General features: G+C 32.8%; 1 protein-coding gene across 1 annotated transcript; it reads right to left on the bottom strand.

The window, feature by feature from the left end:
* Nucleotides 1–1,885: 1,885 nt before the first annotated feature.
* LOC145037729 (inositol transporter 1-like) lies at nt 1,886–10,222 on the bottom strand. Its single transcript, XM_078986438.1, has 4 exons — nt 9,707–10,222; nt 8,111–8,181; nt 7,689–8,024; nt 1,886–3,042 (listed from the first exon to the last, which is right to left on the bottom strand). Exons 1-4 carry the CDS (start codon nt 9,846–9,848, stop codon nt 2,098–2,100), a joined length of 1,494 nt encoding a protein of 497 aa, XP_078842564.1. The 5' UTR covers nt 9,849–10,222; the 3' UTR covers nt 1,886–2,097.
* Nucleotides 10,223–14,087: the final 3,865 nt, after the last annotated feature.

The following is a 14,087-nucleotide window of genomic DNA, read 5'->3' on the forward strand; positions in this document are numbered from 1 at the left end:
ATCGGCTAGCCCTTTCACATATATTCTAGTGCCAATTTTGTCAACAATAAAATCTTTATATAGTGTCATAATTAAGGTAAACCCTAATTGTCATGGCTTTCCATTTCCTTGGATCCATGGGTTCAAATACATCATGGAGCATCCTATGGGTTTTAGCCCAACTTGATAATCCATGGAGTCTTAGCCCACTATACAAGTATGGATGATTCACACAATCAACTCATATATTTAATTAGTCTTCTTTTGATCACTTAATTAATTCTAGATTAATTCTTGATCAATACTAATTAAATAATCTTATTAATATATTAGAATTTATAATATATTAACCAACCTTAAGTGTTATTTATCTCATTTTAGTCTATCCAAATGCATGATGCCATGCAACTCAAATGGACCATGCCGGGTTAGGTCAAGTCTTACCAATTATAGTTATGGACTTAGACATTAATCCAACAGCTGACTGGTGGCACTTTGGATCCGCTTTTAGTTGGCGGAGATGGTACTGTTGTTGAAGGAGGTTTATCGAGGCAGCAGGCGGCAATAAGCGGTGGTCGACAGTCGGAGCTACTAACGTTAGGCGTTGATGAGCGATCGGCGATCAGAGGTTTTTGGGTCGGTAATCGCTACCAAAGGATGAAGGTCTTTGCGAAGTTGCTTCGTCCGAAGTTGGCGGTCAACTAGTTGGGAACGGCCAGAAATGGATTCTGATCGCCGAAGACTACAGCTGGTCAACTTGGTTGCTACCAACAATGAGACAAGGTTGTTATTGGTGGTGCGTCGTCGGGAGGAGCAGAGGTTGATGATGGTTCATCGGGAGAGGTCACATCTGGGAAGAGTAATGGAATGGTGGGTCCCATTTCTTTTTTCTTTTGTGTGTGTGGAGAAATGGACCAGATAGGTCCCTCGTGGGTTTTCGCCTTTGGTTTATAGTGCATACCGTATATACCACCTCCCTTTTTTCGATTGAAAAGGGACAGATTGTAGTAAACTTTTTTTTAGGTTTATGGAATGTACAAGCAACATAATTGTGCTTACAAACAGCTATCTCAAGGATGGAAGGTGTAGACTGAATCTCTACATGAAAACGAGTTTCTTGTAATATAAACTAGAAATGGGTAAAAAAACTCATAAGAACTTTCTTTTCTTGTCCATTTTCTAAATAAGTCACCAACAAGTGATGAAATTGATCTGTAATGTCTTTGTAAGCTTCATAAATGTTTGAATGAATAAAACCTATATATTTTCTTGGTAATATGAACTGAAAATAAAATAAAAGCTGATAGAATAACTCGTCAAAATAAGCTGAAGTAAGGTAAAACCCATAAAAACTTCTTTTATTTTTTCAAACTTCTAAAGAAAACACAAAATAAACAATAATTTTTTTTTTCTATTCAAACGTGTTGAAAAAAACCCCCTAAAATATAAACAAAAACGAATCTGATAAGATTTCCTTCTCATAAAACTTTCTTTTCTCTTCCACTTGCTCATCAAGCCATCAAAATATGAACAAGGAAGAGATTTGAAAATTTATCCTTCTCTAAGCTTATAAAGAAAACACAAAAAATATGAACCATGGTGTGGTAAGCACCCCTCTATTATCTTTTTCAATTAATTGTAAATTACATTTTTACTTTTAATATATTTTTATTCATTTTTTATTTGATTAGTTTTGACTGATATAAGAGTCAAAACCATTTTAATGTTTATATGAGCAAGAAACACAAATTCAATAATATTTTTTAACAAAACAAAAAACGTTGTTACCAAAAATTTCCCTCTCCTTAATTAGGAATATTGGAAAACGTTTCAAATTCTTAATAAAAATCAAGATTTTTAGATATATATATCATACCACACTTTGTAATAGTCATGAATTACAAAGTGAAACTAAACCACATCAAAGGTATCATCACCATTCACTTGAAAATCTTGAATGGTTTAATAATATCAAGTGAAAATCACATTTAAACCATACACATTCATGTTTACTACTGTATTTTCTTTTTCGTATTATCTCATCTACACCAAGATCGCTATACACCATATCCATTTTCAATTTCCATCATTTACCTTCCTTCTTCCATTTCTTTAGGTTTAGGGTTCCTCTCTATTTTCAATAAGAGATTCCAAACGCGAAGAACTACTCCTCCCCCAAGCTCTCTCCTTCCATATCCTCTCAACTTCCTCAAAGCTCAACCCTTTCGTCTCCGGCACAAACACAAACACAAACGCAAACGCAAGAACAGCAATGGCAGCCAGAATCAAGAACGTCCAACCAGTCCCAACAGCTTCCGCAATCGAAAGAAAGCTCTGCGCCACCACCAAATTCGACACCCAATTCACCGTCGCCGACATCCCTCCACATATCCCTCTATACGATTCCGGATATATCTCGGAGTTCACCGTCCATGGAACCGGACCCATACCAGGGGCGAAGAACGCGATGTAAAGAGCTAACCCTAGAACAGCGACCCACCCAATGTTCGCAACCCCAATCGATTCAAAGTAAAACGCAACCGATAGAAGAATCAAAGAGAGGATTACACCTGACAGACTGCTTAACGCTAATTTCCGGCGGCCGAAATGGTCGATGAGGTAGATTCCGACGACGGTGCCTGCGGCGTTCATTAATGCGACTATGAGGGATAGTAAAAGGGCTAACTGGTTTGATTTGAATCCGGCCATTTGAACTATGGTTGGGCTGTAGTACATGACTGTGTTGATGCCGGTGAACTGTTGGAAAGCTTGAAGACCAGCTCCGGCGAAAAAGGCAAGGCGGATTTCTTTGATTCTGAACACGTCCCAGTAACTCACGGCGTTTTTGCGTTGGTGTTCTTCTTCTAGAGCGGTGGAAAGCTGATCGAGTTCTTCTTCTAACCGGTAAGGATCGTAGATTTTCGAGAGGACAACAATGGCGTCGGATTTGCTTTTCTTCATGTAAAGCCACCGTGGAGATTCGGGAAGAAATAACATCAAGAAGAATTGGATTATAGCAGGAACAGCAGCTACTCCAAGCATCCATCGCCATGTCCCACGAACCTGTTCAATAGCATATGTATAGAGTTTTAGATTCGAGACATTTTATGAAGATCTATGAATCTGGATTCTATTTAGAGAATATTATTCATAATTGTGAATGTTGGATGTTAATCATGTTATTATGTATAGTTTGGGGACTATTTTTCTCATTTATGTGTAATGTCACATTTTGTGATTTCTATTTAGACTGTTTAATATTCACAAGTTCCACAATTTGAACCAAAAAAAAGGAACATGTCGGTTTGAAAATGAACATCTCATTTAAAATTGAATTGAGATTTGAGATATGTCAAACCTATCGACTTGACACCTTATACCAGCCCCGATCATCGATAAACATTTTTTTCTAAAATATAAAGTAAAAAAATTTCGTTTTAAACCTTGGGATCAATGGCTGGAAAACACCTTATGTTATGAGGAAGCGATGAGTTTTGCTTATTGGGTGATTTGTGATCAAACTAGGAGATTTCGTGAGCTTCTCACACCAAAATCAAGTCCGACAAAAATAATGAAAACATAGGTTTTTCAAACCAATTTTGTTGTTGTAGAGAAAAACCAAAGCGAATATCAAACCAGTCCTATTCAATTTAAAAATCCGGTTTGTTCACCTATAAGGTGGAGTAAAAAAGGACCTTATAAAGAAAAAAAAAAAAAAAAAAAAAGGGAAAATGACTTGTAAGGATAACGAAACATAATTGTACAAAAAATATCATTGAATTTTTTTTATATATATCGTCAACCAACTAAAACGTTTGTACACATATCACCCTTACACTTCACCTTTGTTCAAAAAATACAATTACATTACTTGTAACAGTAGGTTACCAGTTACATATTTGGCTGTTGACATAGATTTTTCTATTTATTATGTACAGATTATACCATAAATTTTTTTTGTATACATTATAACAGTAAACTTTCATAGAATACAACTGATCACAACTTATGTATTTTTTATGAGAGATTAACTAATATGATATAAGGTTCTTAATCCCACATTGGTAGAAGGTAGTATATTGAGGTGGTCTCCAATCCTATATAAAAAGAGTCCAAACTTTTGGATTCAAAGCATCCCAATCGAATACACTTGAAGCGATTGATTTTTTTTTCTTATTTTGTTTTAATGTGCATAAAAATGTTATCAAAACTTTGGAAGGCTTGGATGTAATTTAGCAGGAAAAGAGACTTGATGGATTGGTCTATGGAATTGTAATATGATTTATCATATATATATTAAGCTTTTAGGGGTCGTTAAGAGCCTCTTTAAGAGATTTTTTTATGACTAATTACTATTTTTATCGATCACTTATTACCACTTAATAGTCAACACCATTGGAATAGATAGTATTATATATATATATATATATATATATATATATATATATATATATATATATATATATATATATATATATATATATATATATATATAATTTTTAGGTTTTGTACATCTAACACCATCTCATATAACGACCTTTAATTTTACTCAATTAGTTATATTTAAGTTTAAAATATATATTATTTCTTTATTAATTAACTAATTTTATTAAACTCATGATACTTCATTTACAAAATATAAAATTTAGAAATGGCTATATAATATTTTCAATCTTTCTATTTTTATAACTATAATGTAATAATCATGGTCGGGCACCATAAGGCATAAATATGGGAAGGGCACGATTTTTAGTACATCTCTTGTAGGTATAACATTTATTTAGACCAAATTTTGGTCCAAGTGTCCTACACTTCAGCTCAACTTAGCACAGACCCGTTGATATGTAGCAAGCAAAGGACATCAACAATCACAGTCTTAAAAATGAAAAGTAATGACAGAAAGCTATAAAATTAGGAAAAAAAAATTGCATACACCCAATTTCTTTTAAAATAAAAGACAAGTTGTCTCGTTGGCAATGCCAATGTTCATACAATCGCCAATCACGGTTCAGGCTCACCCTTTCCAAATCATAAATCTAACAACTACTTCAATGGCAAAAAAAAAAATCAATCCTTTTAGATTTTCAGTTGCGTTCGGAAAATTTTATTCCAATTTCTAGAGTTTGAGGATCAAATATGTGGAAAGAAGAGTTCAATTGTTCATCTGTTTGAGAATCCAATTTGTGAAAGAGGAGGATGACAAGCCTATGTTGCTCGATGATCGATTCGCTTCATATGTAATTGTTGATGATTAATATTTGAGATAACCACCCCAATGGACAATAGAACTGCATTGTATGAATATTGCAACAAGGCTTCAGGCCGGGCGGGGCATCATATATATATATATATATATATATATATATATATATATATATATATATATATATATATATATATATATATATATATATATATATATATATATATATATCGCAAGTTTTATTGTTTTGGGCTCCGTTAATATGGCTGGAACGTAGAGAGTAAGGCAACAAGACTTGATAAACAAATATATTTCGTGAATCAACCTTAATACCGACACCTAAAAACAGAAGTCAAGGTATGTCTCGTAGGGTTGGAGACAAATTAGAAAAATTTCTTATCATTCGACAACGGTTTGCTTGATTGATTATACCTATCTTCTCGTCGACTCACCCACAATCGATTATCGTTCAACGGTTGAGTAAGCATGGTGTCAGTTTTGGACCAAACGGAACCGCAAACCAATAGATGTGGTTTATATATGCCTAAAACTAATATGTGCAGTTTTTGTCTAGGTTCGGTTTTGCGGTTTTGCATATGGTTTTGGTTTGTATAGGTGTGGTTTCGGTTTTTAACCAGAAATTCAAGATTGTAAACTCGGCTAACTCCGCCTCTTAGCAAGACAATTTGAGTCATTTCGGCTAAAAATAAAAACTCTAAAATCATTCAATTCGTTCAAGAAAACAATGCATCGTTCAAGAAAACAATGCAACTAGGTCCAAATAAGACAAACTTAGTACAAAGTAGGACCAAATTAGACCAACTCATAATCGGATGCCTCTTTAAACCCCATCCAACTCAAAACGACCTTCCAATTCAAAAGAGAACAAAACTTTATTTTAGCAAAAAATAAAAGGCACTCATATTTATAGTTGAACTCCATCCACTTTATTTCATGAATTAAGTGATGTGGGACTCAAGGGACTCGAAGGGAAACACCAACCTTGACAATTTCTAATAACATTCATTATATCGTCAGGGTTCTCAGTTCATATCATGCGATCAGTCACTATCAACACCAAGGAGTGGAGGGTTCTTCTAGTATTTCAGTGATATTAATCTTTTCATTTTCGATATTAAATTAGAAAACCTTCACTACTAATTTCTTTTATTTGTAATTTATATCTTTGCGTTTTAGTGGTCAAATGAATAATTGTGGTTTTATGATTTAATGTTATTAGTTTTCTAGCACTTTTTTAAAAAAAATGCATTCTTTATATGTATCAATAAATGAAATATATAATGATTTTGGTGTTGGTGATTTAGTGTCACCTGACATTTTGTGTAATTGGAACTGACATGTGAGCTAAAAGGTTTATCGTTTGTGCTCTATATTATATGTTTGATGAATGCGAAGTGCATGGATATATAAGATCGACTTATAAGCTGGTACGACAAAAAAATAGGGGTAAGGGGGGTGCACCCCTTGCAGGGTCTTAGCGGCAGAGCTCCTAGTGGGGTCCAAGGGGCAGAGCCCCTCGCGGTTTGGGGCAGCGCCCCAAAAGGTCTTCGGAAATTTGAATGAGTTACATTATGGAAAAACCAAATTTTAATGGGTGATCATGGTAAAATTGATCAATTTTATCAACTTTAGTAACCATTTATTATACCATTAATTTTGTGATTTTCCTAACTAATATAAAAGATTAACCCTAATTTGTCATGTATTTATACGACTCCTCTTTTGAGCCATAAAGATATAACCTTTCTTCAACCCTCCTTTTATACGAACTCAAAAACCCTCTGGCGATTTTGGTTTGTGTTTCTGTGCTTAGATACACAAGTGTACTTTTGGATTATCCTAGACTAGATTTCTTGTAACTCAAACATAGGGTGGAAATATCAGTTCAAAAAATAAACTTACACGATCCAAGAGAAATCCGGTTCTCCACCATCACCCTAATCAAATATCGACCAACATTTGGTGGGTTTTTGTTGATGTTTCTGTAAATGTTTCTTTAATTTTTATTGAAGCATGACATGTTATTTCATTAATTTTTTGGCAATATCGTTGGTAAGCCTTTTGATAGAATCCTCATTTAGTCATTTTTTAGTTTTCATGTCGGCATGCTTGAAGTTATTTTGTAACATATTAATATGCAAAAATCACAAATGCTTTCATGTTTTTCTCTTAATGATTTAGTCTCTTTGAATATAAGGATACGTCATTAATTGGTTGACCCATACTCATGGATCACGATAAAAGTTCTTTTTATGATTATTGTCAAAATAATCATATGGAGAAACAAATAACAAGATACTTCCTCTTGATTGTAATCCCTTTCTTATGCTAAGTTGAAAACAAGGTTCTTTAGTGTGCTCGACTTATGCTCCATCTTTGATAATGATGATTATATTTCTATCCTAAATTATCTTATTCTAAATCAAGAAAACCAGTGCATCACAAAGAAGATAACATAAAAACATAAAAGTTCAAAAAATCTAACCTCAGTGAAAGCAAGATTGACAAGGTAAGAAAGAAACTGTCCACTAGTGATCATAAGCACATTGGTGCTCACAAGACCTCCCCTTATTTCTGATGGAGCAGCTTCAGCTATATACATTGGAGCAGTAACAGATGCAACACCTACCCCCAATCCAACCAAAAGCCTACCAAATATAATCACATATGGATTCCATGCAGCAGCCATTACAAAAGATCCCAATGCAAATATCACATCTGCAAGAAGAGTTGCAACTTTTCTCCCATATTCATCATTTATCGCTCCTCCAGCTGCAGCCCCAATCATCGCTCCAACTAATGCCATGCTTACAATTGTTTCCTGCATATACATATTTATATAAACTATCATAAACAAGTTGAATGTTGAGAAAAATTGATCGATTAAGTCGGGAATCGAAGATATACTTGTAGAAAACTACTTTGATCAACTGCTTCAAATTCGTCACGAATGTACAAAAGAGCACCTGATATAACTCCTGAAAGATGCATATGATAATTGAGTAGTTTTAGCGTATATCTCCATGCTTAATAAAAACATCTTTTAAACGCCACGTGTCATTTTTTTACATTCTATTTTGCCAGGTGTCATTTTTCTGTTTACCCTTTATTGTATTTTCCCGCTCATATATATCTCCTTAATTGAAAAACAATCTCCAAATCAGATCCCGTGAAATGTGCAATCAAAATCTTGAAATTCTTAATTATCTAATCCAAATTACCAAATGTGAGATTCAATTCCCTAAATCTCGCTCTTCACATATATCTCCATCTACAGCTTTTTAGGTTTATTCAACTGCGTTTTGCTGCAAATGGGTTAAATGGAAACAGAGTCTGATGGTTTCCCCTCCGCTCCTTGCTGCTGTACGCATCAATCCAGATTCACGAAGGGAAATCTTTCTCTCTCTCTCTCTCTCTCTCTCATATAGTGGCGGATTCAAGCCATTAGAAAGTGAAGTCCCCAATTTTCCACATTCATGCTTACACACGGCTCCTTGTTTTCATTTTAATGGTGCTTTATTTTCTTATTTTGATTTTGAAATTAATTTTTCCTTCAAGCTTCCCATCATAACCCTTGGTTCTTTCTCTCTCTAAAAACCATGGGAAAAGAATTTATTTCTTATCATCAATGGAGAAAATGATGAGCTCGATATAAATTGTATAATCATCCCCTACAGATATGAATCTTCTTACGTTTTTATGATTCTTTAAAATTTGGTTTTGGTGTGATGTAGAGATATGGTTTTAATTTTTCCTTTTTTATGTATGATTAAGTTATTAACTGGAGCTGTGGTTTTATTTTGTTGTGGATAAACCAACATTGACATGCCACTTTCATTTTAGGGACACGATTTTTGTAAGGACACAATCACACATGTGATTAAATGCATATCTGGATCCATGATTTATTTTATGTTTAATTTGTATTATTGTAATATTACTAGCATATACCTCAGTTTTATTTCTTTGTATTGGTATCTTAATGCAATTAAATATGTACTTAAATCACATTTGATGCTTGATTAGTGTTTATCTGTTAGTAACCTTAAGTTGAATTTTTATTATTTTAAAATCATGTAAAACCATATGAGTCTATATATGTAAATGTGATATAAGAGAAACTTTATGATTTTCATATCATGCAACATTTGGATTAAAAAAGCAATTTGTTCGACTACAAAATAGAACTGATTGAACTATATGTATAGCATGATATCGTACTTTTATTTATTTTTTAAAATCTTTTTTTCATAGGATGTGGCCAAAAGATTAATTATGTTTTGAAAACATTTTACATATTAATTAAAAATAACGATAATGGTCTTACGAACAAAACATCCAATGGTGTTGTATAAATATAATTGTTTTAAAATTATGATTAATAATGATAAATTTTAGTCTATGTTGTTTTACTTTTATCAACCGTGGGTTATACCAAATCAAACCAAGATAGAGATCATATGTATAATATCCAACAAAAGAAAAACAGAAAAAGAAGGTGACCTGTGTCGTATCCGAAAAGGAGACCCCCGATTCCAGCTACAACAGTTAAACCCAATACATATGTATTGCTAAAGTAAGTTATTTTCTTATCATGGCCAGAATCTATAAACCCTGAACTCCCTGGAAACGTTTCGATCGTCATCTTCGACCCAGTTTATGTAATTCAAGAACACACAAGAATACTGAATACCAACAACTCAATTTATCGAATTGGTGGGTAGATGAAAATCCAAGGTGAATTTGAGGCTAGTCTCGAGTGATTTGTTTGTCAATTTATCAAGATCTTTCTGGTATCAAACAAATGCACCCCAATTGGCTGATTTCGAGCTGGAGAAAGGGGAAATGTGAATCTGTTCCTTGGAATTTGATGGTCAAAGATACAGAGTTTAGTAAAGTAAGTAAGCTAGACTGATCGGATGAAATTTAGGGACAAGAATGGTATTTGCTGCAACTCTCCGATGATGTTGTGAAGATAAAGTAAGGACTGCAAGATGTGGAGGAATTGATTTTTAAAGTTGTTTGAATAGGGATGTAATCTAAAATCACAAGTGGGGGAGTCACCACCAACATATTTTATTTTTAGTATTAATTTTTATAATAATTTATATTTGTAGAAAATAAAAGTTTTCATTATTTAACAAAAAAAACATGGTATTTTTCCGGAAATAATTAATAATTGTGCAAATTCCGTGGGAAATTGTTAAAAAAAACTTGTGAAAACACAAAAAATAAAATCTTTTATTTATTTTTCGCATGGTTTCTCTATTATCGCAGAATCTTTATAAAAATAATAGGGTCATAAATTTAGTTGGTTTTATGCATAAAATTTTCATTATTTGGAAGAATTTTTTTTTTTGACAAAGTTTAAAAAAATGAACAGAAAAAACTTGATTAATTAATTTTACATGATAATTTGTCATTTCCTGTTAAAATAAAAATAAAAACATTTTCGTTAACTTAGGCAAAATATTAAATATTCTGGATTTTTCTGTTCAAAAATAAAAATTTATGACTTCATCAAAAAAAATCCAATGTAACAAGACTTTTCTATATAAAACCCTAATTTTAGTAGTATAAAAATAAAAACTTTAATTTTTATATTTTTTATCCTAAAAAATCAAATTCAAAAGTCTAAAGGATATCTCAAACATTGGACCCAACACTCAATTTCAATGCATTTTGATTAAATGCGGATCTTGGTCTAAATTTATTTCTCATGAAGAAATTATACTTTCACATAAACACCGGAAAAATATCAACTCTTACCAAAAAAACATTTATAAGAGAAAATACATGCCAAAATGATGGGTGTTGCGACCCATTTAATACACATGTTGGAACAAGTTTATAAAAGTTAACCAAATTTATTTTTTATTTAATTGCTAAATGTTAAATAATATAGATTTTTTAATATGTGCCTAAAGAGATATATAAAAACACTAATTATAGAAAATATTATCAATATAAAATATATTAATTATATAGAATATTTTTTTATAATTAATACATCTCGTATTTAATTATTTACTTATAATAATATTTTTATAAAAATCCTTAAATAACAACTTAAATTTGCATCTACAAATTATTTTTGATAAATATTTCTAACTAAAATCCGTCACTCGAACATAGCCCACTTTAAATAAACAAATTTACAAACTAAATATTAAGATACGTCACCTACCAAACTTGATTCGATCCATTTGGTCCATATATAAATCCAAGTGTTGTTACGATGTACAGGCATACAGCCCATTCCGAATTTATGTGAAGGAGGATAGTCTGTCATTTGTAACCAACATGTGATTTTATCCTATTTTCTAACCAACATCAAGATCACATGATTCAAACATCAACCCACGTGTCGCTCCAAACAGGGTCTTGTACTACTTGTCAATCCAGTACAAATCATGTTATCCACGCGCTACAGCCTATGCTACTCATCTTACGCGCCTTCTCCGCCGTCCATTTTCTGGACGCGTGGTTCAATCTTAACACAGTGAAATACATTTTGAGCCGCTTTGACTGAATTGTTCATTTTTATATCAAGATATGAAGATAATGAATCAATATGTTTATATTACAAATTTGTAAAATATTATAATTTAAAGTTAAACTGTGTAACAAATTATCAAAATCGTATTTAAACTAGTAGAAATCCCTTGATTTTTTATTTTTTATTTTTTTAGAAATAACCTCTGTACATTAATTTTATATATATTAGACAAAAATATAAAATTTTGGCTGTGATTTTCCTTGCTCACCGATTTTTATATATAAATATATTTTCAGCCCCCAAGATAAAATGTTGAAGCTTCGTTCCTGATAACGATTATACCATATCAGTTGGACCACAAAGATATCAAATAAAGTTTTAATCCAAACAACTATATATAAATGATACGATCATAAATAATTTTTGTAAATTTATTTTGTTTGGTACAAAACTACATGAATTCATAGTTTAAATAATGAAAATAATAATAATATCATTATTTAGTACAAACATATTATGTTGATAGTAAGAAGGGATAATGACTTCAAAATGTAAAATATTTTTTTATTTGTATATATTTGTTTACTGAGTTTTTTTTTTCGTTCACATTTACTCTTTAAACTTGTTAAATTTTACACATTCAGTCCTTATGACCAGTTACTATAAGTTAGCTGGGAAAAATAACTTAATAAAGTAATATATTTCTTATTTTGTATACATTTAGTTCTTACTATTTTTGTGCATATTTAGATATTAATATTTTTTGTTTCAAAATAAGTCATCTTTGTTTTTGTACTCATTCAATACTTATGAATAATTTTTTTAGGTTTTTCTCACGATACTTTATATGGGACAATCATTGATGAGGTGTTTGAGGTTATTGATGCTTATGTTCAACGCGATCTCGACTACTTGGTTGCGTAGTTCTTATGGTTTGGCTTATGCTTGTGTTTTGAACGTTGTAATTTCTTCATATGATATCATATTTTAACGATCTTTATATCAACGTGTTCGTTTTTTGAATCTACTATAACTTTTGTTAAGATTACTCCCGTTAAAATGTAATACATATTTACTTACGATTTTATACAAAAAAACATCCATACATGCATTCATAAAAAACGTATGGATATAAAGATCGTAAGTAAAAATATATTACTTTTTAACGGAAGTAAAAGTTGTAGTAGACTAAAATATGAATGAATAGATATAAAGATCATTAAAATACGAGATCATATGAAGAAGTTATGGCGTTCAGAACACATGACCTAAGCAATCAAGTAGTCAAGATCGCGATTGTAACATCCGGGATTTGTAGGTATTAATATTATTTATTTATTTATTTGATTAATGGGATGTTGTTAATATGGGCCACGACTGTTAGGCCTTAAGTCTTGAGCCAAGAAAGGGAGTACGCGGGGTGTACCATGCCTGGTACGTGCAACGTACTCAAAAGGATGGGGTGAGAAGGCCATGCACGTACGCCCATCGTACCAAAGGGTGCGCGCAGCGTACGCGCGCAGGTTCTAAAAATCTAACTTTTAGGGTTTGATCCCTATTTAAAGGACCTTATGCCTTTGGTTCAGCCTCCCTATCACCCTTATATAGCCTCCACGAAGACCCTAGCCTCTGTTTGTGTGTCTTTGTGTGTTTGTGCCATTTGAGAGCTTCTTTGGGTGATTTTTGGTGTTTTAGAAAAAGTGGAGGTTGAAGAATGAGCAAGGATTCAAATAGGAGTTTGTAGATCCATAAGATAAGAAGCCTTTCTGACTCATTTTAGGTATCAAGCTTCAAACTTGATCATTCTATGTTCTGATTTGATTTTGGGGAGTTTTATGTCACTTTTGGGCTCCTTTGTTGGGGATGCTTGAGCCTTAATAGTTGAGCCTTAATAGTTTCAGAGCCTAAGAGTCGTCCTTTTGGGCTCTTGAAGGCACCTAAGGTCATAAAAACCGGACCTTGATGGTTAAGTGACAACCATGCAAGTGTTTGATGCCCATTAAGCTTGTTAGAGGACCAAAAATCATGTTTTGAGAGCCAACCATGCATGCAAGCACATAAAGTTTGTGACTTTATGGGTTAGGAGGTCTTAAGGGGCCTGGATCTATAGTTTGGACGTAAGGACTTACTAGATTAAGTCATAAATGATTTCCAAAGGAAGTTGGCCAGTACGCTGAGCGTACACCCTGGTACGTTGTGCGTACTGGGTCAACTCCTCGTTTTGGTCAAGGCCAGCGTACGTTAGGCATACGTGCCAGGTACGCCGCACGTACGCATGCAGAATGGATATATTGGGCTTTTGGGCCTTAAGGGTCTGGGCATGGACTATTAGGACCCCGTAGCCCACTGTGGAGTATAACTTTGGACTTGATAATTTAGAGCAAG

The sequence above is a fragment of the Lactuca saligna genome, chromosome 1 (assembly GCF_052625555.1).
Source record: "Lactuca saligna cultivar CGN05327 chromosome 1, ASM5262555v1, whole genome shotgun sequence".
NCBI lineage: Eukaryota > Viridiplantae > Streptophyta > Magnoliopsida > Asterales > Asteraceae > Lactuca > Lactuca saligna.